This window comes from Leopardus geoffroyi, chromosome C2 (genome assembly GCF_018350155.1).
Source record: "Leopardus geoffroyi isolate Oge1 chromosome C2, O.geoffroyi_Oge1_pat1.0, whole genome shotgun sequence".
NCBI lineage: Eukaryota > Metazoa > Chordata > Mammalia > Carnivora > Felidae > Leopardus > Leopardus geoffroyi.
Window position 1 is genome coordinate 27809286 of NC_059333.1, and position 27519 is coordinate 27836804.

The 27519-nt window shown below is 38.7% G+C and overlaps 1 protein-coding gene across 5 annotated transcripts in view; it reads right to left on the reverse strand.

Annotated features, from left to right (window-relative positions):
* Positions 1 to 26558, reverse strand: part of USP25 (ubiquitin specific peptidase 25) — a 148924-nt gene extending 122366 nt beyond the window's left edge. For 4 of the 5 annotated variants that reach the window (XM_045501613.1, XM_045501610.1, XM_045501611.1 and 1 more), the window contains exons 1-2: positions 26391 to 26558; positions 2017 to 2094 (exon numbers count right to left, since the gene is read on the reverse strand). In XM_045501613.1, coding sequence (XP_045357569.1) covers positions 2017 to 2094; positions 26391 to 26435 — 123 coding nt within the window. In that variant the 5' untranslated portion in view covers positions 26436 to 26558. Of the gene's footprint in view, positions 1 to 2016; positions 2095 to 26390 lie in introns of those variants that run through there. The other variant, XM_045501612.1, reaches the window with a different exon arrangement.
* Positions 26559 to 27519: the final 961 nt, after the last annotated feature.

The window sequence follows — 27519 nt, forward strand, 5'->3', positions numbered from 1 at the left end:
TAATCTATGTTAGATGAGTTAAATAGTTGTAAAGTAATTTGCAATAACCATGACTAACATTATTGAACTCTTACTATGTGCCAAGAAATGTGCTAATTGCTTTCTATATACTCTTATAATAATAATAAACTAAATGCAACAGGGATTTCTTGAAGATCACTTGCTTTGGAGGGCTAAAAATAGATTCTTAAAATAAAAGTACTCAAATCAGTCAATGACCTTGTGGTTCCCAAAAGTGGACTCCTTGTCAGTATATTACTAAGAAAGTTGATTCATTATTAAATATCTTACAAATTTATACTGGGTAATAGTTAAGGTTTAAGAATAGTCCCCTCCCCCCAACTACTGTTAACTGAAACCAAAGTTCAAAAAAAAAAAAAAAAAAAAAACCTGAAGTCACACAAGGTACCTCAAAGAAAATGATGACAATAGTTAATTTGAATCTTTACATTCATTTGAGTAAACATATTCTACACAGTTCCCAGGTTAAAAAAAAAAAAAAAAGTGAATTCCCCAGACTTGCTCTGACCAGGTAAGGGGACAGCCTCACATTCAGAGACAGAGAATGGGAAGGGCACTTTCTGAAAACAGACACAGAGTGATGGAATCATATTCATCAGGATAAAGAAAGGACTAGCAATCATCTAAATGTCATAATCATAAAAATTGAGGTATGACATTTTTGCTTCCTCTCCAAATACTTAACAGTGGCTTCATAAACCCTGCATTAACACTCTAAACAAAACTGTTTCATCATTTTGCTGACAGGAAAAAAAGCTGAAGCAAAGACTGCAGTAAAAGCAGAAATTAAGTGCAGCACTCCAAGATCAGGCTGCTTGGTTTCCACATTTCAACTTTAACCCGTTTACTCATCTTTTAAAAGGGGATGAATGGGGGCACCTGGGTGGCTCAGTCGGTTGAGCCTCCGACTTCAGCTCAGGTCACGATCTCACGGTTTGTGAGTTCGAGCCCCGTGTCAGGCTCTGGGCTGATGGCTCAGAGCCTGGAGCCTGCTTCCGATTCTGTCTCCCTCTCTCTCTGCCCCTCCCCCATTCATGCTCTGTCTCTCTCTGTCTCAAAAATAAACATTAAAAAAAATTTTTTTTAAAAATAAAAGGGGATGAATGTAACACCTACCTCACAGAGTTACTAGGAGGATGTTAGCCACATAAAGTACTTAGAATAGCACCTAGTGCTATAGGTGCTTAATAACTGCTAGTTATTATGATGATTACAATCATCTAAAAAGATAAAATTGTTTCTGGAAACAAATGACAAACTTTTGGCTCAGAATCAAAAATTACATAATTAAATTTGTCTCATGGAACATGTTGCAAAGGATTGAAGCTGTATGTATGCCTTACAATAGCAAAAATGTCATCCTGCTGTTAGCCATTAGTAGCAATATGGAAATAACTTTAAAATGCAGTTCTAGTTCTTAAACATCTTTCATCTACTTGACCTTTTTCAATGGGCATATCCATGTGATTTGACTCATTTGGGCTTCTCCATGTGGAAATGAGGGAACTTCAGAAGATACAACCAGAATGATGCCCTTCATTTACTGCATATACTAACAGCTTTGCGACTGCATGTTCTTAAGGTGCAATTAGTTAAACGTTAGTCAAGTTTTATTTCTTCTTGGAAAGAAAAAAATGTAAGCTTCTGACCTTCTATTAATCTCCTATTTCTTTATCCTCCCCTCCCTCCCCATTATTTCTCCACTCCACCCCACCCCACTCTAGCCACGGCATTTGGATTCATATCCCTCCATTTTGCATGAAAAGTGTTTCATATTGACAGAGATCATCTGTCACCCCCAAGGTATCTTGAAACATTGTGTTGTGAAAACTAACATGCTCAAAATTATAGCATAAGTAAGGCTCTTACATTATAAAATTTCTTTCCTATATCTCTACTACTATAACACATAATGTAACTAAAAACCTTTCAAATAAGGTATGCAGTAGAGATGAGGGAGTAAATAAACTATATGCCATAAAACAGAGGCCATACCTTCAAGGCTTGCTGTAGTATCTGGGCATCATTAATCCCAGTGATTTCTCTCAGCTGATTCAGAAATGTCTGCTGGTGCTAGAGGAGAAAAACCGAAATCATTACATTTTAAAATCTGAAAATATTTAAGGACAAAAAATAAATGACCTTTGGGGAAGGGACAAAAACTAAACTAGTATAGAGAAGAAAAAATATAGAACTTGAGAGAGACTCAACAAATTTCATTATTTTATGAAGAATAAACCATGCTGTGGGGAGCCCTAACTGCATTCCCGTGTTTCCAAAAGGGAACTTCTATATTACTTCCCAAGAAGTCTTACTGAATTAACAGTTTCTGGCCCATTCTTCACTGCCTAATTTATCCCTCCTAATAAGAAATGGAGTGATATGCACAATGGCTAACCCTGAGCAAAATTAAGGACAACAGGTTTATCCATTGGACTACTTTACCTAGGGGCTGGGGCCACTGAATGAAACCCAGGCAGCTCTAACTAGTCAGCATTCACGCACCTGAGATGTTTGAAAAAGACATGTCAAAAGGCAGGCCATGCAGTAAGTAGGTATACGACATCAGGGGGACCCTAAGATCTCTTTGAGGAAAAAGATCATCTCATTCTTTAATCTGTCATAAAAGATCCTAAACAGAATTAATCACTTGTCCCCATTTACTTCAGATCTGTTGGTCTATATGATCTCTTATACTCTGTTAGAGAGGAAAAGAGAAAAGAGGGATGGGATTCCACTATCAAACCCTTCCCTGAACATCCCTACTTAGGACCACGTTCCTTCCTACATCTCCATATTTCTTAAAACTTAAGTTCCCCCATACTGTAAGACAGCACCATGAAACAGAGAAAGCTCAATGGAAATGATAGGAAAAATAAGTCACACTAGAATAAAAGGATCTGCTGAAATATTTCTTGAAAATATTTTTCACTCATCTTAGTAATAATTCAATCAAGAATCATCAATAGATGCTAAAACTATTGGGTGAAAGTTTGATGAGAAACAGTATAGTTGCATAGTTTCAAACTCTCTTACTACAAATTTTAAAGGGAGAAAGAATAACTTTATAATGAAGAAACATAACAGACACCACCTCAAGTAATCAAATTTAGTATTACCAATAACTGGAGAAAATGACAGTATATGTCTCCTCATGTTGTGTGATACACCAAGAAGAATATATCACCTGAGTGAGGTATTCCTGCCAAAAATGCACAGCCAGAATCTAAACTTGAGGAAGCATCACACAAATCCAAACTGAGGAACATTTTACAAAATAATTACTCTATTATATCCAAAATGTCTATACCATAAAAGACCAAGAATGAATTTCTTGATTAATGAGGACCACAAAGGCATGACAATCAAATGTAATGTGGGAAATCAAATTGCATCTAACACTAAATGCTATACAGGACATTACTGGGACAATTGGAGAAATATGAATATGGACTGCTTAGTAATATTTTATTACTACTAAATTCCTAAATTTGATAGCTACACTATGGTTATGTAAGAAAATATCTTTTTTTGTTAAGAAATATACCCAGAAGTATTTAGGGCAGCCTGAATGGCTCAGTTGGTTAAGCATCCGACTTCGGCTCAGATCATGATCTTGCAGTCCATGGGTTCCAGCCCCACAGCGGGCTCTGTGCTGACAGCTCAGAGCCTGGTGCGTGCTTCAGATTCTGTATCTCCCTCTCTCTCTGCCCTTCCCCCACTTGTATTCTCATTCTCTCTCATTCTCTCTCTCTCTCTCTCTCAAAAAAAAAAAATAATAAGCATTTAAAAAATAAAAATAAAAATGAAATCAAGATTCTGTTTGTTAAGAAAAGAAAAGAACGCATAGTGGATAAGCACTGGCAGTATCCACCATGGTATCAGTGCATTTTCATTTCCAATAACCTTATTAAAGAGCTGAAATAACCAAGACTATCTGACAATAAAAGAAAAATAATAAAGTATATAAACAAGGTCACATAAAATGCCAGGAAGAATAAAATAGTTGAGTAAAAATATCAAACTGCCAAATTTACAGAGGTGAAAAAAAAATTCTCTTTAAACTTGTCAACTTTTCTATGTTCATTTAAAACAGTACCGGGGGCGCCTGGGTGGCGCAGTCGGTTAAGCGTCCGACTTCAGCCAGGTCACGATCTCGCGGTCCGTGAGTTCGAGCCCCGCGTCAGACTCTGGGCTGATGGCTCAGAGCCTGGAGCCTGTTTCCGATTCTGTGTCTCCCTCTCTCTCTGCCCCTCCCCCGTTCATGCTCTGTCTCTCTCTGTCCCAAAAATAAATAAACGTTGAAAAAAAAAAATTATAAAACAGTACCAAGAACTAGCAATGGAACCATGACTATGTTACTCAATACCCAACATCACAAATTAAAGATGTAGAAAACATTTACAGAAAATTTACAGAAATTAGATAAGAAGTTTTTTAACATTAAAAAACTTAAAAGATTTGGGGTGTGCGGGTGGCTCATTCGGTTGAATGTCCATTCTTGATTTCAATTCAGGTCATGATCCCAGGATCATGGGATTGAGCCCTGCATTGGACTCCACACTGGCCATGGAGCCTGCCTGAGATTCTCTCTCACTGCCTGCCTCTCTCTCTCTCTCTCTCTCTCTCTCTCTCTCTCCCTCTGTCCCTACCCCACTCATCAGCATTCTGTCTCTAATAATATAAAAAATTAAAAAAAAAAAAAACTGAACAGATTTCTTAAGTCTGTTTGTAATTTCACCACTAGCAGCCCTCCAAACTCCATTCTTTACATGGAACATTATTTCTGTCAACTGCAAATTACTTGGTCATGGATCAGGGAAAGACTACTGAATACTCCTCCCAAATTAGTCATTTATACAAATGTTGCTGGCTATTATTTATAATGCTAGAAAAATGGAAACAATACAGATGTCCTCCCACTAAGGAAGAGGTTCTAAACTTGAATGTGCAGAGGAATGACCTGATGAGTTTGATAATAATGAAGATTCTCAGGCCCCGACCCCAATTCCAGAGCAGTCAGGGTTAAGGCTAAGGGATCTATATTTTTAATAAGCATCTCATATTATTTTTATACAGATGGACCAAGAGGCACAGTTTGAGTTAAGCAAACAACTGCGTATTTTTAAATAGCAAAATATATAACCTACATAGAAATTATCTTTACAAAATCATATTAAACTAAAGTGACAGAACACAAAATAGTATACATACACACTAATGACTACAAGGTAAAATGTAAACATAAATGTAAAGCTCAGAAAAGATTACAGGAGCCTGTGTTAATTCTCTCATCTCTATATCCTCACCCTCTGCCACTTTTAACTTCCTCCCCCTAGAGAGAATTTATTTCCTTGCTGCACTGATGACGGGCTTGGCCATATTGCATGCTTTGATCAGTAACATATTAAAGATAGCCATGCAGGGGCGCCTGGGTGACTCAGTCGGTTAAGCGGCTGACTTCGGCTCAGGTCATGATCTCGCGGTCCGTGAGTTTGAGCCCCGCGTGGGACTCTGTGCTGATCGCTCAGAGCCTGGAGCCTGTTTCACATTCTGTGTCTCCCTCTCTCTGACCCTCCCCTGTTCATGCTCTGTCTCTCTCTGCCTCAAAAATAAATAAACGTTAAAAAATTTTTTAAAAAAATAATAAATAAAGATAGCCATGCACACAGATATGAGATGTGCTTGCATGAATGGGCTTCCGTCCTGAACTTCTGCAACTTTCTTAAAAAGAACATGACCATGGGTAGCCCACTTGCCCCAGAAGAATGAGGCATGTGTGGAGAAGAGCCACCCCAACCAACCTGCAAATCTGTGAGCACGATGATAGTATTTTGGTATGCCACTAACTTTTGGAGTGGCCTGTTATGGTGACAGTTGACTGATACAGAGTGCAGCAAGAATACTGAGTATTTAATAAACAGAAGCAATGCGTTTGAAATTTTCTAATTTGTAGTTACAGTTTGATGTTTTGTTTCTCTTTCACAAAAAAGTCAGCTAAGTATCTTAGGGGAAAAAAAACAATCCAGGAGTATCTCTAGCATAGTTTGTGATCACATGAATTCTGAGAGAAAATTAAACAATGAGGAGAAAATGGTGTGGGGAAGAAGGCTGAGTGGGAAGGAGAAAAGGTGAAAAATTTTTCTTAGCTTAGTTAGCAAGAAATGGGAGAGAGATCAAAAGAGATGAGCTATGAGAAAAAATCTAAGTTTATGGTACAGAAGCCACCTCATTTGTAGTTTTCTCTTGTTACTGGCATCATCCAGCTGTGCTTTTCCTGTCTTTGAAAACCTGCACCTTCATTTCCTACAATTATATGTTGTTGTCATTGCTATTTCTGTTGTAATTAAGACCCTGGTCTTTCTTTCAAGGTTTGCACCTTTCTATTTACCGAATTTCTGGTCTGCATACACCCTGATCCTCAACTAAAAATGTCCTGCATATGGTTCTCTCCTCCTGGACTAGCAATTTTGATCCAAGATGGATACAACCAACCTCCCTCTCTAGAGCTCCTTTTCTGAGCTCCTCTTTTCTGTATGAATTTATATACTAAAGTATAAGGAGGAGGGTGCAATCTGTTCACAGTGCTGGACCAAGAAAGGCAAGACAAAATGTTCAAAGAAATTCAGCAGGTGCAAACACCATAGAAATCAATAAGCCAAGACTGCATGCAGGCCTTCAGATTCCTTCCTTAACGTTATTCTTATTGCATGATGACATCCTTAAGTGCCCACTATGTGCAAAACAGAATACTATACACACTTCTGGGAAAAAGAAGCATCCGTAATTTCAATATAAATTAAGAACCAGAGAGTTCCACAGAAATTGTTTCCCTCCACAGTTGACCCTATCTAATGTTGGGTCTGTTTTAAATATTTTTCAGTAAATATACACCATATTTAACATTGGTATAACTTCTGAGGATGCAAAAAAGGGGATCCCTGGCTTAGACCAAAGAAAGAAGGTAAGCATTTATTATGCTCTTGCTGTATGCCAGACTGTTTTAATTGCTACCAGTTTACCATCTCACTTAATATGTGCACACATGCACACCCTTTCCATATTTTCTCTATGATATTTGATTTTGAAGATTAAAGAATCAGTGAAAAGTGAAAACTCAGTGCAAAAATCCAATACTATGTTCAAGTAAAATACTTAACTAATGGTACAAAAAAACTAGAGCCTCACTGACAACAAGACAAGAAAGCTTTCTACATTAAATGGTGAATAACTCATAAATCAGCCATTGGCTCCTGAATTTCCAAATATAAATAAAACTTGGTTTCGTGCAAAAGAAAGTCAAAGGTTTCCATCTTCAGGAGAAAAAAAGGCAACTCTGAAGATGATCTCTAAAAACACTTTCAAGTTTTTTAAGAAAAAGGGGACAAAATACTAATTTGATAGAAAATCCCAAGGCATTCTTAAACTTCAGGATCACATTCACTAAAAGCATTGCTAGGCACTATGTAGTACTTCAAAGTCACCTATCAAGGAATAATTAATTAGGGGCACCTGGGTGGCTCAGTTAGTGAAGTGTCTGACCTTGGCTCAGGTCATGATCTCACAGTTTGTGAGTTTGAGACCTGCATCGGGCTCTGTGCTGACAGCTCAGAGCCTGGAGCCTTCTTCAGACTCACAGTGTCTCTCTCTCTCTGCCCCTCCCCCACTCACTCGCAGGCACTCGCGCTCTCTCCCCCTCAAAACAAACACTAAAAAAAAAAAAAAAAAAAAAAAAAAAGAATTAATTATACTGCTGCCTTTAAGGCACATAACCATACATATGTCTATTTTTTTTTTTTTTAATTTTTTTTTTCAACGTTTATTTATTTTTGGGACAGAGAGAGACAGAGCATGAACGGGGGAGGGGCAGAGAGAGAGGGAGGCACAGAATCGGAAACAGGCTCCAGGCTCCGAGCCATCAGCCCAGAGCCCGACGCGGGGCTCGAACTCACGGACCGCGAGATCGTGACCTGGCTGAAGTCGGACGCTTAACCGACTGCGCCACCCAGGCGCCCCAACATATGTCTATTTTTGCAAATACCTTCTGAATATACTGATACCACTAAACTGCCCTAGTTCATGTTATCTTTTACCATAACAAGAAATCCCCTAACTTCCTAGACAGATAATTCCAAACACATAATATGTCCATGTAACTTCTTTGTAAGCCCCAAACCTGCCTCTGCCTCTAACCAGCTATATAAGCCAAAACAAAACAAACAAAACAAAGCAAAAACATACTCTGAGTACTTCAATGGACTGAAGACATGGTGAAAACCTTCAATGTGCACTAGGCTCTTCTACTGTTCTATGGGGGCAGTTCTGTGCTAGAACAACACTGATTTCAAAAGATCCCATCTATTGGCTAACATACAGTGTATACAGTGTGCTTTTGGTTTTGGGGGTAAATTCCCATGATTCATTGCTTACATACAACACCCAGTGCTCATCCCAGCAAGTGCCCTCCTCAATGCCCATCACCCATTTTCACCTCTCCACCCCCCACCCCCACCTTAACCATCAGTTTGTTCTCTGTATTTAAGAGTCTCTCATGGTCTAAATCCTCTTTATCCCTATCTACCAACCTGAATTTACCTACCATTTGCCTTCTGTTAAGATTAAAGGGTCTTCTGGCACTTGCCACAGATTATAATAATATACCATGGTTAATTAATCACCAGACTCTAAGTCTGAAGACAGCACAGACTATTTTGTTCATAAATGTATTCCTAGTAACTAGTACAGTGTCTGGCATGTGTTAGGCACTCAACAATTATTGCCTGAATAAATGAATATAGCAGTTTGCAGAGGTGAACAGGAAGGAGTAAGTCAGATCATAGGGCTTGAACTCATCTACAGGAAAGACGTACTAACTGCTTACTGGAGATAGAAGAAGAAGAATATATAAATCAGGCCCACTTACAAAGCCAACTTTCCACATTCTCCACATTCTATCTAGAATTCCACAAAAAATTTCATTTCCTAGTTCTGGTCTTGTCAATCCTATGGTAACATGAGTCTAAGTACAATATTGCTGAAATTTCCCAATGCAGATTATCTGTATCATAACCCCATGAATGGTTGGAGTCAATGCTTATCTCAATCTTTTTTTGGGTTAACAGAACTTTAGCATTACAACAAACGAACCACAAACCTCTACGGGTGTACAAATCTGAAGGCATGCATTTTCATTCTTCACTATTTACATTTAGGCTTAAATATTCCAGAAGTTCTAAATTTAGAAAGAAGATTTTCCCTATTGTTTTATAGAATCCCAGAGCCACAATCTTAAGCATTCATGTAATACAAAAAAAAAAAAAAAAAAAGGAAGTAAAGTTATAGTTGGTTTTCATCCTTCCTCACCTCAGAGTTCATATCCCATCCTGCCACCCCAAGCCTACAACAAATCTAACATCTGCATGATATCCATGCCCCTAACAGAACCCCCCCAACCTTATTAACTAGCAGATAACAGAAATGCATCATAAATAGAAATTCTACCTGTAATTTCCCCCAAAGTATTGTTTGTATATGATAAGTCTTATGTAGACTTATCATATAAGTCTATAAAGAGTTAAATACATGCAATTTGAGTTCCAAAAACCCAAGTATACCAATATTTTGGCACAGTGTTTTTAATTTTTTTTTTTTAATGTTTATTTTTGAGAGAGAGAGAGACACAGCATGAGCCAGGGAGGGGCAGAGAAGAGAGAGACAGACACAGAATCCAAAGCAGGCTCCAGGCTCCAAAATGTCAACACAGAGCCTGAGGCAGGGCTCAAACCCATGAAATGTGAGATCATGATCTGAGTCAAAGTTGGACACTCAACCCACTGAGCCACCCAGGCGTCCTGGGATAGACAGTGTTTTTAACTTAGAGCACCTATATTCTGGAAAACATGTGGGTAATCAAAACTTTTGTGAATCAAGTCATATTCTTGACTACAAAATCTGCAGTTTAAATAAAATATATATTCTTAGGGGCACATGGGTGGCTCAGTCAGATAAGCGTCTGAGTTTCAGTTTCGGCTCAGGTCATGATCTCACGGTTTGTGGGATGGAGTCCCTGTGTCAGGCTCTGTACTGACAGCATGAAGCCTGCTAGGGATTCCCTCTCTCTCCCTCCCTCTTTGCCCCTCCCCCAATTACATGCCCACACACGTGTGAGGCACACGACTCTGTCTCTGAAAATAAACTTAAAAAAAAAACAAAAGAACTATTTGCAGAAATGTCCCAGTCTTCAGCACCTCAGCAAACATGTCCCCCATCCCAGTGGGCTTCAATCACAAATTCTACATTAGGAACTGAATCTCAGTCTTAGGACAGACCTCTCCCAAATTTACTCTTTCTTTTATTCTTCAGAGTTCTCTTCATATTTTTGTAGTTAATCACATGTTACTGGTCAATACTTCCTTGTATTAAACTTTCCCTGACATTCAAATTGCCGTGTGGTTTTTGGGTTCTAATTGGATCCTTATTAATACAACTTCCTCAAAAGCAACTTTTATACTCTAACAACATATTAATGTTGTAATTCTGTATTTTGAAGAGAGTAAGTCCCAAAAATAATTAGAAAGGGAAAAATTAATCATATATGCTAAGTTCTACCCTAGAACTACGATTAACTGAGCACTTATGAAAAGTACGGAAGGCATCAGAGATTTCATTACATAGGCATGATTGATAAAATCATTGGCTACTGGTGACTGAACTCAATCTCCAGCCCTCATTTCCGGCCCCTGGACTGGCAGTGGGCTGAGGGTTCTAACCCTCTAATCACAGTGGTCGGTTTTCTGAGGCTGGTTTTACAGCTTCTGAAGCTGCCTAGTCTCCCATCCAGGAGTTAACTCATTAGCATACAAAAGACAGTAAATTCTGAGGATTCTAGCAGCTCTGTGGCAGGAATCAGGGAAAGACTAAATATTTACTTTTTCTTATACAGTATCCAGTCACATAAAGCTACTGGTAGATAACAGAAGACACCAAATTGTTCCATTTTCCCTTGCTCATGGACTTCTCTGCCCAGAATGATACTGTCAATCTGCCTGGTTGTCTTCCACAGCTCATTTCAACCACTCCCACCTTGATGAGGCCTTTTCTATTTTTCTTATATCCTCTCCTTGGTCCTACCAATACATCTTATAAATACGTCTAATATCATATATGCATTTCTGGCTCCCGCACCACCAAACTAGAAGACTTTAGCATACTACTTATTTCTCAATTTGCTTAAAACAAAGAAATAATACTTGAATGCCTGAATATCTAAGCAGAAATGTACAACAGGGAACGGAAACTAGAGTTTATGTAAGGGTGTAACATTTAATTAACTTTGAATATACAAATTAGGTAGTAATGAACATATATGTGACTGAGAAAATACATTGATCTCTCCAAGACAGCTTACAAAGAAAGCAGAAATCAAAGAGTAAACCTTGGAAAATTTCCCCAGTTAACAAGTACAAACACATTGTATTAGCAGCCACATTTTACTGTACAACATAGCCCAAATGTGAACAGTTTAAATACATGTATGCACAAACTGACAAACTCACAAAAATCTTGCCCAACAGCTAGGCCTGTCTGCTGTCTTCTTACCAAATAATTCTAAATTTTTTGTGTGCTTGTAACATGCTTTCAAATACTAAATATTCCGTGCAGCATGCTTGAAAAGGTCTAAAACCTTCACCGCAACAGAGTGCAACAACCCCTAAAAGAGGTAGTAACAATTACAACACAATTATTACTCCAGTATATAATACTGTTTTGAGGTGTCTGCAAAAGCAGTTATCACACTACATAGCATTAGCTCACCCTCTTGAATGTCCAGGTCCTAAGATCTGTTCACAAGGCAAAGTACTCACAGGTTCTAATAAATAATATTTATCGGGCACTAACTTAGAAGTAAGCTATAAGTTATTCACAGCAAGTATACTCCACTTGACACTAAATCACACAATATTCTGCTTGAGAGATACTGCAGTAATTACATTTACAGAGCTTTAGCAAAAAATTTAAAAAAAAAACAAACTTGTTTTAAACTATGATCAAATTTGGAGGCACATCTGTGAAGATTTTACAACAAAAAACCTGAGAACACCACTCTAAGACAATGGCTATCAACTGACTAGCAGGATCACAGATGTAATGTGGATGACAACAGCAATAAAATCTACTTCCAAAGTTTAACAATAATACATTACAAGAATATCTTGATACACATATAGTTACTTCCTTGGTTGAAGTTGTAAGTGCTTAAGTTAGCTTCTGTGAAACTCTACCATCTGTCAAATTAACCTTGTTAATCTAAATTTTACTAATTTCCTAGCACTGCTTACATCTAAGTCATTAGTTGGCTTTTGGCTTTAGTGCATAATAGTGATACAATAGAACATAATAAAATTATGCCTACTTATATTTATGCAAACTTCAGTAAAACTATAATAAAAAATACTTGGAGAGTCCTGGAGACCTGCTTTCCTTTAAAAAGAAAAAAAAAAAAAAGTATTGTCATCAGGTGGAGTATTAATGGACAGAAGGAGGAACTTTTCAGAAAAGCTGTTGGTTTTCCATAGGGGAAAAGTGAATTTGGCCACCTACACAAACAATGTATAAAATTCAGATCCAAGTAGAATAAGACTTAAATACTGGAGGCAAAACAAGAAAAACAATAGGGGGCAATAAAAGAAAATATCTTTATAAAACAGGGTATGGAAGTTCAGGAAACTAATTACACAAGACTAAATTAAAATAAATTTCTATTCATGAAAGGGCACCAAAAGGAGAGTAAAAAGACATCCTGAAAATGGGAAAAGATACTTGTGAAATATGTAAGTAGAAAAAAAAAAAGTATTTAGACTATAAAGAATTCCTTCAAATCAAAAAGAAAAAGGAAAAAAGAAAAAACAAGAGAAACAAATGTGAATTTCATAGGAAAAAAGTCTTAATCGTCCATAAACATAAAAAGGTAACTGTGGGCACCAGGGTGGCTCAGTCGGTTAAGCATCTGGCTCTTTATTTAGGCTCAGGTCATGATCTCAAGGTTCGTGAGATCAAGCCCCATGTTGGGATCTGCACTTGACAGAGCCTCCTTGGGGTTCTCTCTCTCCTTCTCTCTCTGTCCCTTCCCCACTTGTGCTCTCTCTCTCAAAACTAAATAAATACACTTAAAAAAAAGGGGAGGGGGCATTAGGACAGTTAAGTTCTGGTGTTTCCAGAAGAATAAATGAACTGCAACTCAAAGGTTTATTTATTTCATATGAACCTTGACTCTTACACCTCAAAGCACACACAAAAATAAACTGTTGGGGCATCTGGGTGGCTCAGTCAGTTGAGCATCTGACTCTTGATTTCGGCTGAGGTCATGATCTGAGGGTCGTGGGGTCAAGCCCCGCTCCTGGCTCTGCACTGAGTTTACAGCCTGCTCTCCCTCTCTCTCTGCCCCTCTTCCCCACTTGCACTCTCTATAAAATAACATAAATAAAATAAAATAAGTAAAATAAAATATAAAATAAAATAAACTCTACCTAAATGACAGACCTACATGTAAATGTTAAAATAATAAAACATTTTAGAAGAAAACACAGGGAAAAAAAATTGTAAACTAAGGTTCAAGAAAATTAGGTCAAAGCACTAACTGGGAAAAAAAAGGAACAATGAATATCAATGTTAAAATAGTTTAGACTTCAAATAAACTGATAAGCAATAGACAAGCTACACATTAAGGGGGGAAATATACGTATATACACAAATTATATGTATGTATATATATATATGTATGGCATTCAGAATATATAAATTACTACAACTCAGTAACAACATTTATTTGTATAACATATAAACAGATTACTCGTATAAGATATAAAAATGATCAGTAAGGAATACATGAAAACAGCCAGTTCAAAGTACCTCCCCATCTCACACTCCCTATCTCCAGACCCTCCCAGAGCCCCATTCCCTCTTCTCCACAGAAAGCCCCCTGAAACCCTAAGACAGGAGGGAGAGGAAGAACAAAGGTTCTGTTGGTTGGCCCCCTCCCTTTGCACATTAAACCCAAACAGCTCTATGAGCTCTACTATCTCTTCCAGCAGTGCAACGGGTAGAAGGTTCCTGACTGCCACAGGCACAGCCAAGAATGCAGGGAAATGTATTCATTTCCATCAGAAAATTACAGACCCTGAGCTAGAGTTTGTCTGAGCCAACTTCAAGATGGCCAAGAGCAAGCCAATGGCAACACCAAAGAAAACCAATATTCACAGGCTCCTGGGACCATATGTCCTCATACAGGACTCCATGCCCTAAGGGGGCTATTGTGATTCCTACATCGAACCCAGACATCCCATATGCTGCCTTCATCTACCCAGCAACATGCTCAGGTGCAAGGGTACCACTCCTCTGATGCCACCAGAAGGAATGGAAATACATGCTGTCAGTTTTCTATTAGTTCTGCAGTCTTATCACTATTTGAAGCCCTGGCCCCCTAGGAAAGAAGCCCAGAAGTCACTTCTGACAATCTGTATGTTATGACCAGAATAGGCACACAAAGTATCCACTGACCCCACAAAGCTTGTGCAAAGAGCTGCTTCTCTCTCTAAAAATTGAGAATTTTAAACCTGAGACAGTAGACTGCTGCAGGTTTCTTTAAACCCTCTTCCTCAGCCCTGCTCTGCCCCATAGCCTTTGTCTAAGGCCTCATGAGAAGACTTCAAGGGCGTTCTTGATGAGAAACCCAGACCAGTTCAAATGCTCAGTGAAGGACACAGCAAGCCCCACACCATCAGCCCAAAGTTGTGGAGCCCAAAGTAGCTCCACCACAAAGAAACAAGATATTTGATTTTGCATGTATTCTGGCATGAATTATAACACATAATCTTGTGTATATGACAGTGTAGCATTGTTCTCACATTAGTGTTACCATAGTAATGGACTTGGCCACTAACGTTTCTTCATTCCTGGTCCCTCTCTTCTCCTCCGCGTCCTTCCAGCTTCACTGACGACCTAGCTCTTGGCTAAGCAGCCAATCCTGCCTCAGGCCTAGTACCACTCATCTCCACCCCAGCCATTTCAAGGCTGAAGAGCACCAACAAAAACCCAGCAAGTATGAGCTGTTTCCTTTTCCAGTTCAAATCAGTCTCTTCCTTCTTGTACTCCCATGGACCAAAACTGTAATAAAAATCTTTCTTGACCCAACTGCTTACCTCTCCACAATTCAGCCCACCTGCCATTGGTCCTGCAAGTTCTTTCCAAACTTGCAAACAAAGTACCCTGTGCAACAAAATGTTCTGTACCCTGTGCAACAAAAAAGATTTCTCTTGTGTAATTAATTACCAAAGACATTAATTTAATGTTAGTTTGAGGCATGAATAAGAGGGTTTTCATTCTTCAGCAGTGATCTTTTTAACAGGCGTTTAAAAAATGATAAAATGAAGGCAATTATGCAGTTTCACTTTGTTTTGTGAGCATATCAGTACTTGCTTCTAAAATGTAGCTCTAGCAACATCTTTAACTTTTTAGTTATGATTAGTGCTGATCCCAAGTGAATGTAAAACTGGATAAAATAGCTGGCCTTTGAACAACACAGGTTTGAACTGTGCAAGTCCACTTATATGTGGCTTTTTTTTTTTCCAGGAAATATAGTACAGTACTATAAATGTGTTTTCTCTTCCTTTTGATTTTCTTAGTAACATTTCTTTTCCCTAGCTTACTGTATTAATCAACTATGTTACCAGTAAGGCTTCCAGTCAACAGTAGGCTTTTAGTAGTTAAATTCTAGGAGAGTCAAAAGCTATACAGATTTTCAACTGCATGGGGGCTAAACACCCCAGCCCCCACATTATTCAAGGGTCAACTGTATATGAAAAGCAATATATAAAACTCCTCCAAAAGTGGCCAATAAGCATATGAAAAAAAGTTTAAAACCACTAGTCATTAGGGAACTACAAATAAATACCACAATGAGGTACTACTACATAGTCACTAAAATGGCTAAAACATAAAAGTTGACAATACCAAGTGTTGACATAATTGTAGACCAACTTTAACTTTAACACAGTGGCTGGTAGGAATGTACAATAGTAAAACCACTTTGAATAACCACTTAGTAATAGTTTATAACAATTATATTCCTCTGTACTTGCCCAAAGGAAATGAAATACATCTCCTCAAAGATCTACTTACAAATGTACATGTAGCCATATTACTCATAAGAGTCACAGACTGGAAACAACCCAAAAGCCCACCAAAAGAACCATGTTTACACATGGTTCTGTGTAACATGGGAACATGTTTACACAGTTTGTAATACTCATATAATGAAATATTACTCAGCAACAAAAAGGAACTACTAGCATGTAATAACGTGGCTGAATCTCAAAAACATTTTGCTGAGCAAAAAAATGTTAAATGTAATAAAAAGGAATTTTAAGATTCCATTTATGTGAAGAACTAAGACAGCCAAAACTGACTTATAGTAATAGAAATCAGATCGATGGTTACCAGGTACAGGGAGTGTAGGGATACTAAACTGAAAGGGTGATATAAGGGAATCTTGTCGAGTTGTCAAAATTCATCTAATTATATACTTTAAATGGATGTTTCCATTTTATTTATTTATTTATTTATTTATTTATTTATTTATTTTTGTAAATATACCACAGTAACATTAACTTAGAAAAGTCAAGATAGCAATTAGTGGGATGTGGAAGGAAGGGGCAGTTTGAGGGAGACACAAAGGAAATTTCTAGAATAAAATGTTCTATTTCATGTCCAGGGTGGTACAAACTTACTATATTTCTTTAAAGTGTACATAAGCTTTCATACGCTTTGGTACACACACACGCGTGCAAAAAAATTTTCAGAAGTGATTCATATACACACACCCCAAAAAGAGAAACAAGAAGACTGTAACCTTAGCATATATAGTTGTTTCCCAACTCCTTGATATATGAGTCAATGGCTAAAAAGAAGACTAAATCTGCCCTACTGACGTTGGGGGTGAGGAGGCAGGGAGCAATTATTCCCATCCATGCACCTGAAGCTTTGAGTTTCCATACAGATGTTGACCCTGAAAGCCTGAGGGAGGAGGCACTTCCCTTAAGACAGGACAGCACATCAGTGAACTGATGGGGAGAAACACCTGAAACAAAAGAAAGCCTATGTGTTCAAAGAGATTCTGCTTCCCTGTTAAGTTGGGTGTACTGTAATAATTCAAACCCTGGAGGAGCCCTGCAGTCAACTCACACAAGTGCTGAAAAAGCATTCTCATCTTTAAGAATACTAATTAATTTCAACTAGTGGTCTTCAAACTTTAAGTACAGAAGAATCAGTTGTGATTCCTATTGAGAATGACCTAGTCCAACTCTTGGATTTGAAACAGTAAGTCTGAGGTGAGGTACAGCATTCTACAGTTTTAGCAAGCACCACAGGAAATGAATAGTCCACAAACCACACTGTAAGAAACTCTGACCTAAACCTCTATCAACAAAGCTAAAGAGACAAGAAAAACATTGCTAGACATTTTTAAATATTAAATAATTTTTAAGTTTATTTATTTTGAGAGAGACAAAGACAGCACAAGTTGGGGAGAGGCAGAGAGACAGGGGGACACAGAGAATCCCAAGCAGGCTCCACACAGCCAGTGCAGAGCCCGATGCAGGGCTCAAACCCACGAAGCCATGAGATGGTGACCTGAGCTAAAACCTAGAGTCAGATGCTGAAACGAATGAGCCACCCAGGTGCCCCCAGACCAAATAATTTTTAAAAAGTAGATAGACTGTACTAAAACAGTTAATAGAGAGGAGAAAAAAGACACCTTTCAAAAACTACTTATCACATGTACAAAACAAGGTATCATGACAAGGAGAATATTCTTGGAAATTAATACAAGTTTGCCAAAATAAACACAAGTGGTCATAAGTTCAACTTTTACTTCATCTACTTAACCCACACTGCACAGTGACATTCCAAAATGCCTTTCATAAGCCAAATTTGACCTTTCATATATTACATAAGTTAATGATTATTATAAGCTATGATGCCATATCACCATGTTTATTTGTAGGAAAAAGGCAGACCACTGCTGCAGTCAAGTTATGCTCAAGTCAGTTCTATAACATTACAGAGTATTAACGTGTTGCAGAGTCAGGGAAGGAAAGATTATAGTAACTACCCCTACTCTAAACACATCAGGGCAGGAATGAATAATTATGGAATGGTCCCTGGGGGAAAAGAAAAGGGATGGCCCATGATAAAAATTAAGTGCACTGCCTGATTTTACAAGAGGTAGGATGAGAGAAGTAACTGACAAACTAACTATCTTCTGACAAACCAACTACCTCCCCACCCACCCCCAGGAGGTCTGGACCGAAACTTTCACAAGTCACCAGGACTCAAAAGAAAAAGTACGTGCAAGCATCAAAATTTAAAATACAACACTATTCTTTAGTTCTTCAGAAACAGAACCCTTTTTGTGACATATAAGTTCATACAACTAACAACATGTAAATACTTTAGAAACTCATCAGGTACTGAAGTAGGGAACTGTCCTTTAAAGTCAGCAATAAGACAATATCCAGGGGTGCCTGGGTGGCTCAGTCGGTTGAGCATCTGACTTCAGCTCAGGTCATGATCTCACAGCTAGTGGGTTCGAGCCCCACATTAGAATCTGTGCCGACAGCTTAGAGTTCAGAGCCTGGAGCCTGCTTCAGATTCTGTCTCCCTCTCTCTGCCCCTCCCCTGCCTGCACTCTGTCTCTCTCTTTCCGTCTCTCAAAAATAAATAAACATTAAAACAAATAAAAAAAAAAAGACAACAATATCCATTATTATCACTTCTAAGCAACATTAATTAAAGGTATAACCTAGTACAATAATAAAAAAATGATATTACAGGCATAAAAATTAGAACTAAATTGTCAAAATTTATTCCTGATATAATTTTACATAGAAAATCCAAAATCATCTCTGGAAAAGTATTGCAATAAAAAAGTTTATTTTCTATGGATAGAAGATCAATATACAAAAGCCATTTGCAAGTGAACATAGTAACAAGTAACAATAGCAAATCTTTGAAAGTACCACATATAATTATCATCAGAAATTATCAACTATCTAAAATGAATAATGTACAGAAATTCTACAGTTATAATTAAAAACCGAATAAGAGATCTTAAAGAAGACCTAAAGAAAAGAAGTATACTCTATTCATGGATAGAATCAATATTATAAATATGTTAATTATCCCAAAATAGTCTATACGATCAATCGAATTAATAAAAAACTCAAACAAGAGTTTTTCAGAGAAACTGGCAAGATTATTCTAAAATTTCTAAGGAAGAATAGTGTCATGATATTTTGGAAGAGAAGCAAACTTACTTTTCCAGTACTAGAGACTATTACGAAGCTACAACAATGAAGACAGGATGGTATTCACAACATGAATGATGAAACAAAAGACAGCACAAGAAAAAAAGAGCATTAAATAAAGCTTTTGTATATGACAAATGGCATGTCAGTTCAGTGAGATAGAGCCCTACCTATTCAATAAGGTAAAATTAACAAAAACAAAAACAAAATATATGATAAAAATTAAATTGGATCCCCACCTCACACAAGTTACAAAAAGCAACTGAGATACAATAAGGTCTAAATGTTGCAAACAACATTTAAAACTCTCAGTGGAAAACACAGATGAATATCTTTAAGCTATCAAGTAGAAAAAAGTTCCTGAATTTAAAACAATGAAAATTAAAAATATGTACCTTTGACAATTCATAAAGGTACAATAAAAAGGAAATCAAAGGTAGGGAGGGGCACCAGGGTGGCTGAGTAAGTTAAGCATCTGACTCTTGATTTGGGCTCCGATCATGATCTCATGGTTCCTGGGTTCCCATAGGGCTCAGGGCTGACAGGGTGGAGAATCCTTGGGATTCTTTCTCTCTCTCTCTGTCTCTCTCTGAAAATAAATAAACATTTTTAAAAAAATTTTAAAAAGGAAATCAAAGGGAAGATAAACATAGGATTCAAGATAATTATAATTTCAAATGCAAATACAGGGACGGAAATGAAAATGAGACTAGTTAGATATAGGTTACTTCCAAAGGTATAGCTTTTGTTTTAAGTAGAGTTCATGTGTATTTATTATTAAAAAGTAAAAATTTGTAAGTATTAATATTAATAAGCAATTTTATGAATAAATGAAAACATATTTGCATGGACAGCTGATCATAAACCAATATTTATTAATTCAATTCTGTTTACCTCACAATTGGTATTGTAGATTATTAAAAGTCCTCGAAATATTATATGACCACCTGTGGAGGTAGTACATCTAGAACTGGTACTACAAAAATAATAATTTGTACAATCTAACTAAAAATTTATCTCAGCATATAGAACAAAAAGGAGTGAAAGAAATTATAAAATAAAATTTATAGCAAATAAGAGAGATGAATGATATCAAATATTCAAATAATTCAGTTATGGAAGGAGGGCAGGGGGGGAAGGAATTGAGTAGAATTGATAATTTTAGAATGTATACCTTTTCCCTAAGAACAAGAAGCTTTTCAGATCAAAATTCCTAGGCAGGACTGTTAAGAAGGAACACACACATGTAAAATTTCTGGTTTCTAAAACCAAAGGGGAAATCTTACAACCTTACAGATAGTTAACTAATAACTTCAAAAATGAACTATTGGGACCTCATCAAGATAAAAAAAACTTCTGCACAGTGAAGGAAACAATCAACAGAACTACAAGACAACCAACAGAAGTTATTTGCACCTGATATATGGGTTATAGCGTTAGTATCCAAAATCTACAAAGAACGTATCAAACTCAACACCCAAAAAACAAATAATTCAGTTAAGAAATGGGCAAAAGAACACTTTTCCAAAGAAGGCATCCAGACGGATAACAGACACATAAAAAAATGTTCAACATCACTCATCATCAGGGAAATACGTGTCAAAACCACAATGATACACCATCTCACACATGTCAGAAAGGCTAAAATCAACAACACAAGAAACAACAGATGTTGGCAAGGATGCAGAGAAAGGGGAACCCTAGTGCACTGTTGGTGGGAATGCAAACTGGTGCAGCCACTCTGGAAACTAATGTGGAGGTTCCTCAAAACATTAGAAATAGAACTTACCCTATGACCCAGCAATTGCACTACTAGGTATTTATCCAAAGGATACAAAAATGCTGATTTGAAGAAGCACATGCACCCCAATGTTTACAGCAGCACTATCAACAATAGCCAAACTATGGAAAGAGCCCAAATGTCCATCAACTGACAAATGGATAAAGAAGATATGGTACGTATACACAATGGAATATTACTTGGTGACGAAAAAGAATGAAATCTTGCCATGTGTAACAACATGAATGGAACCAGAATGAATTATGCCAAGCTAAATAAATCAGAGAAAGATAAATATCACATTATTTCACTCATATGTGGAACTTAAGAAACTAAACAGATGAACGGGTGGAAGGGAAGCAAAAATAAGATACAGAGAGGGAGGCAAACCATAAAAGACTCTTAAATACAAAGAACACACAGGGTTGCTGGGGAGGAGGTGGGTGGGAGGACGAGCTAAATGGGTGATGGGCATTAAGGAGGGCATTTGTTGACATGAGCACTGGGTGTTATATGTAAGTGATATGTAAATAAGTGATTTCTTAACTGAATTATTTGTTTTTTGGGTGTTGAGTTTGATACATTCTTTGTAGATTTTGGATACGAACACTATATTCCATATATCAGGTGCTAAATTCTACTCCTGAAACCATTGTGTACACTATATGTTAACTAACTTGAATTGAAATAAATTTTTTTAAAAAAGAGTTAACTAACAACTTATCTACAACTTATCTACTTTGGTAGAGTAACACCAAACGGTATTATATTTTACAGAAAAACCTAGTTAATATTAAATACTGAATTTTTTTAAAAAAAATTCTTCATTGTTTTTTTTTTAATGTATTTAAGTTCAAGTTAGTTAATATACAGTGTAGTACTGGTTTCAGAAGTAGAACCCAAAGATTCATCACTTTCATACAACACCAAAGGATATAAATAACTATTTTTTAAAAACGAATTGGCTACTAATGTGTCTATAACCCAAGTAATATTTTTGATGTAAGGTATATCTTAAGAAATTTAAAATGCCATTATTTAGAATTACGATTCCATATTATCCCAACAAAATCAGGAATACTATACATAAAAATATGTGAAAAAGCCTACTTTATTGAGGACAGAGGAAAACAGAGAAAACTATTCATTTTGGCACCATCAGAAAACTATGTTTAAATATATATTTAAAATTAAAAGAGCAGAAATGAGGGGCGCCTGGGTGGCTTAGTTGAGCATCCAATTCTTGATTTCAGCTCAGGTCATTATCTCATGGTCAAAAGATCATGCCCCACTTGGGGCTCCTCACTAGGTAGGGAGCATGGGGCTCTCTCTCTCCCTCTGTCTCTCCCCTGCTCATGTTCCCACTTTCTAAAATAAACAAAGGGCAGAAATGAGAAAGATTTCCCAATCATAGAGGATATAAGAGGCAAGGGGGAGAGGGAGGGTGATAGAATGAAAACTTTATCAAGCCATCAAAGCTGGGTGGGGAAAACAATAGAAACTCAGATGACAAAAAATTTATGAGTTATCATATGTAAATGATGAAATTGTATTAAAAGACTAGCAAAAGCACACAAGTTTGGATTCAGATATATTAGAAATAAAAAGAATCTGATGAAATTATATTAAAAGTACCTCAACATCTCTCAGAATTAAGACACAAGGAAAAAACAAGAAATACTCAAGCCACACTATGTGTACATTGAATATATCAACATAAAACTCTAACTTTCAAATACACACCCTTTTCATATGCTCATTAATACCTCATGTACTTAGTCATACAAAAATCTTAATTTCTAAAACTATTACAAATCATCTTGTTTAAACAGCATATTCAAACTAAAAATCAACAATTTAAAAAATGCAACATTCAGACACCTGGGTGGTCCAGTCCCTTAAGCACCCAACACTTGGTTTCAGCTCAGGTCATAATCTCTAGTTCGTGGGATCAAGCCCCACATCAGGCTCTGCGCTGACAATGTGGAGCCTGCTTGGGATCCTCTCTTTCTCCCTCTCTGCCTCTCCCCTGCTCATGCTCTCTCTCTCTCTCTCAAAATAAATAAATAAACTCAAAAAAAAAATGCAACATCTTGAGACATACAACAAAAAAACAAAAAAACAAAAACTTTTAAAGAAAATGAAGTCAAATCTCAAAGAAAACCAACAGTCCAAAATACCTGTCATTATTACTCTATTAGAAACTCACCAACTATAAAAAGAGCAATAATAACCTCCAAAAAAAAAAAAAAAGGAGAAAGGTGAAAATACTTAAGACAAAAAGCAAAAATTAATGAATTAGAAGATAAAACAGGGTTTATAAAGGAAACAAAGACGTGGATTTTGAAAGAGCAGTAAAATAGATCAACATCTGGCAAAACTGAGACTAAAACAAAACAAAAAAAAAAAGAGGGGGAGAGAGGGGGAGAGAGGGGGAGAGAGGGGGAGAGAGAGGGAGAGAGAATCCCAAACAGGTTCTGCACTGCCAGCACCGAGCCCCATACAGGGCTTAATTTCACCAACCACGAGATCATGACCTGAGCCAAAATCAAGAGTCCAACACTCAACCAACTGAGCCATCCAGGTGCCCCTAACTACAGCTAATCTATCACTGACCATCTCACCTGTATCACCTAAAGCTCAAAAAAGCTTTCTGCAGTTTTTACTACATCTCATCATTCCATACCATGGCTAAACTTCAGCAATCAAGCAAAGAACACATCAGAGGAAAAGACAGCCCCTGGTCCTATACTGTGATAAGCTACTTTGCAGGTGAACAAAAGACAGATGAAAGCTCTGTGTTGTGCTATTAAAAAGAAAAAAAAAAAAAAAAAAAAAGATTACTAATCATCCTTCTGAAAGAAAAAAAAGAATCCTGAAAATAAAGCAAACTGTTCCAACTACTGGAATAGAACTATATACATAAAACAAATATACATGTGCAATCACATAACTTTTTAAGGAAAGCAGAAAATAGGCTGAAATTTTGGTTATGCAACTAGACACTTCTTGCTTTCCTGATAATTCATAAAGTTTCTAAGTGAAAACAAAGAGTTTCACTTTTGTTTCTTCTAAAGTATGAAGTTCACTTCCTAGTTACTAGCTTGAAGTCCACTTCCTAGTTACTAATTTGGTGAATTTAAATCTATCTATTCGTTTGTAGTGGATGGTTTAAAGTATTTATAACTATGTAAATATTTTTAAATAGTTCTACCATGAATAACAAAGTAATAGTTTATTAACATGAAAAGCAAACAAACACATTGTTTCTTTAAAACACACACACACAAATACCACTATGGAAGTATTAAAATAAATGCATAATATTGCCCCCCCCCAAATTCCCCTATATCACTAAAATGATCTAACACACACTAAAAATAGCATCATAATGGTAATATTGTGGATTAACAACTATTCCCTTTGTGTAAGGAGGGAGTTCATTAAACTAGTAAATTGGATTTGATGGCCAAGATCACTTGCAATAATTTGATTCGTGATTCCACAATTTTATGCATAAACCTCTGAACCAGGAAGATCTGCACTACCTGAGTCTATGCTAAAGAAGTACTTTAGTCGAAATCAATTAAAAAAAAAAAAAAAAAACTGACAAACTTCTTGCCACAGTTCAAACTTAAAAGATGTGAAAAGTAGGAGCCACTTTGAAATGTCCAACTTTGAAACAAATAGGCTTTAATATGCAACACTGAGGAGAGCTATAAACAAAAATGATACCAAACCCATTAAATACTGTTTAGCATACATATGAACACAAGATCCTGCTCTAAGTACTAACACTTTGTCACATACTTAACATCAAAAAGTAAAGTCTAAGGAATTCAAAGTAGAATAGAAAGGATTAGGAGATAAACTGTTCTAAACTCCCATTATTAAATCTAGAATCATTTCACTGTAAATGAACTGCAGTCTGCAACAATCTTCCCAATTGACCAGTAACAGTTAACTAACACACCAGGAGTTCCAGAAACAACTTTCCCAAAGTGCCTAAAATAACAATGCACGATCCCTGCTTTCCAAAATTCTTGAGCATCTTCAATTACCTCAAGTACTATCATAGAATTCTAAAAATAATCTCAAAGCAAAAACTTAGCGGACAAAGCAGAAACTTAGCAGACAGGGAGTATACACACAGTTCCTTTGAGAGCAGCAGGCCTTATTCTAAAATCAAGCCCAGGTAGGATACAAACTACGCCAAAACTACAATAGGGTGGGGCATTCATTGCTCACCCAGATAAACCAAACACAGCTTTGGGAGCAGCTCGCGGTAAACCCTAGTTATCCCCCAAATTTCAAAACGACTAAAGCAATGTTTTCTTTTTGCCCAACATGCTTCTCACAAAATGACAAGGCCAAAAAATAAATAAATAAATGCAATTAAGTCATGGCCAACAACTCTTCAGGATATGGTGCAAGCCATGATCGTGCACTTGAGATTCTGAAAGGAAATCTCGACTAAAAAGGAACCTCTCTCACCACTCGCTATAAAAGATCTGAAGCTTCACGCGGATTTTATTTTACTTTGTTGAAGAGAGTGACCACTTGAATGTGTGACCGAGTCAAGAGTGAAGGGTGAAGGAGGGAATAAGGTCAAACTGAGGGGACAAAAGATTCCTGGAATAAACATGGCCAGGAAGGTTTCCTGTCTTAGAGGCAGTTTCTATATTCAGAAAGAAAGAAAAAGAAACACAGAAAGGAAAAGGAACCAACCAAACCCTCTACTTCCACAGAGTCCACCTGGTAAATGTACCTGCCCCGCCAGGCAGGCAATTCAAGTCTAGTGGAGACCCTTTTGCCAACTAGCAGGCCTGGAATGCTCCCACCTTCGAAATACAAATTGTGTTCGCGGAGGATGACAACTGGCTACTCCGTTTTCTAAAGGAAGGAGGCGGTGAATAAAGTTTAATTCAGAAGCCCTACAGAGGAGTGTAGGAATGTGAGGGTCGCTCTCAATACACAGCCAGCACTGTCTGCTACGGGAAAACAAGGAAGTGGCTTGAAACCCACTAACTACACCCCACTTCCCACACGCAACCTCGCACAGGGCGCGACGCCCCCAAAGGCGACAGGCAGGGACGGTGGGCGGCGGGGGAGCAAGCGCGGGGCAGCGGAGGCCCGAGGGGCGGAGGGGGAAGGCCAGGAGCGGGTGAGGACAGCACGTCGGAAGGAGGAGCGGGACCGGGCCGCGCCGGCTCCCGGGCTCGCCTCACCTTCTGCGCCGCGCTCTGCTGCAGCACATTCTGCTCCACGGTCATGGCCCCCGCGGTGCCGGCGGCGACACGGGCGGCGGCGTGCGGCTCCTCGCGCCTCCGCCGGCCCTGGCAGCCGCGCTCTGCCGAGCTCCAGGGAACGGCGCGGACCGCCGGGGAGTACAGCGCCCCCGCCAGCCAGGCGCGAAGGCGATGGCGGCCGGCGTGCGCGGGCACCGCGGGCTGGCGGCGAGGCGCGGACAGCGAGGGCCACGGCGGCGGCCCCACGACTTCGCGCGGCCCGCCTCAGCGCGGCTCGTCCGCCGAGGCCCGGGCCATGAGCGGGCGGCGGACGCTGGGGCGCGAGAGGGCGCGAGCAAGCCGGGCCGCGTCACGCGCGCGCGCTCCTTCGCTGGAGGCTCGCGGGCCACTGCGGGGAAGGGAGAAGGGACGGAGGGAGCCGCGGGCTGGAATGGCGCTGCTCTCCTCCCTCCTCGACTCCTCCTCCCCTCCCCCAACCGCCGTCACCTCCCCCGCCCGGCGACTCCTCCCCCGCCGAGCCCCGCCCGCCGGCCTCCCTAACCCTATATTGTGACCCGCGGGGTGGTGGGGCGGGGCGGGGCTGACTTGAAGCCCCGCCCCCAGCCCGGCCCCGCCCCGCCTTGCGCGGCCCCGGCGCTCCCGGGGTGGGGCGAGGGCGCGCCCCGCGGGCTTTGCCTCGGAGCCGCCCCTGCGGCAGGTTGCGCGAAGCCTTCTCCTGGCTCTGCTAAGTTCCAAGCTGAGGCGAAGGGCAACGTTCTCTCTGTACCCAGGACTTGTCGGATCGCCAGCTTTCCGAACTCCTCCAAGACAAAACCTTTCCCTCTAGGTCTGGTAACGTCCCAAAACCGTGCTGAGTCCCTGAACCTCAGCTCCTTTCTATGTCTCCGGTCCTCTCCCCTAACCTTTCTAGGAATTTCTCAAGCAATAAACTTGCCCGAAGGGAAAAGGCAAGTGTGATTTAAGCAAAGGGCTGTCAGAAGTCCTTTTGCTGCAATGTACTTTTCTCCATAACAAATCATTACATAAATGAATATTGACGTTCTCTGTCTACTTCATTCATTAAAGCACGTGCCAGTCTCTGGGAGGCTCTGGAGAAATGAGGTTTATT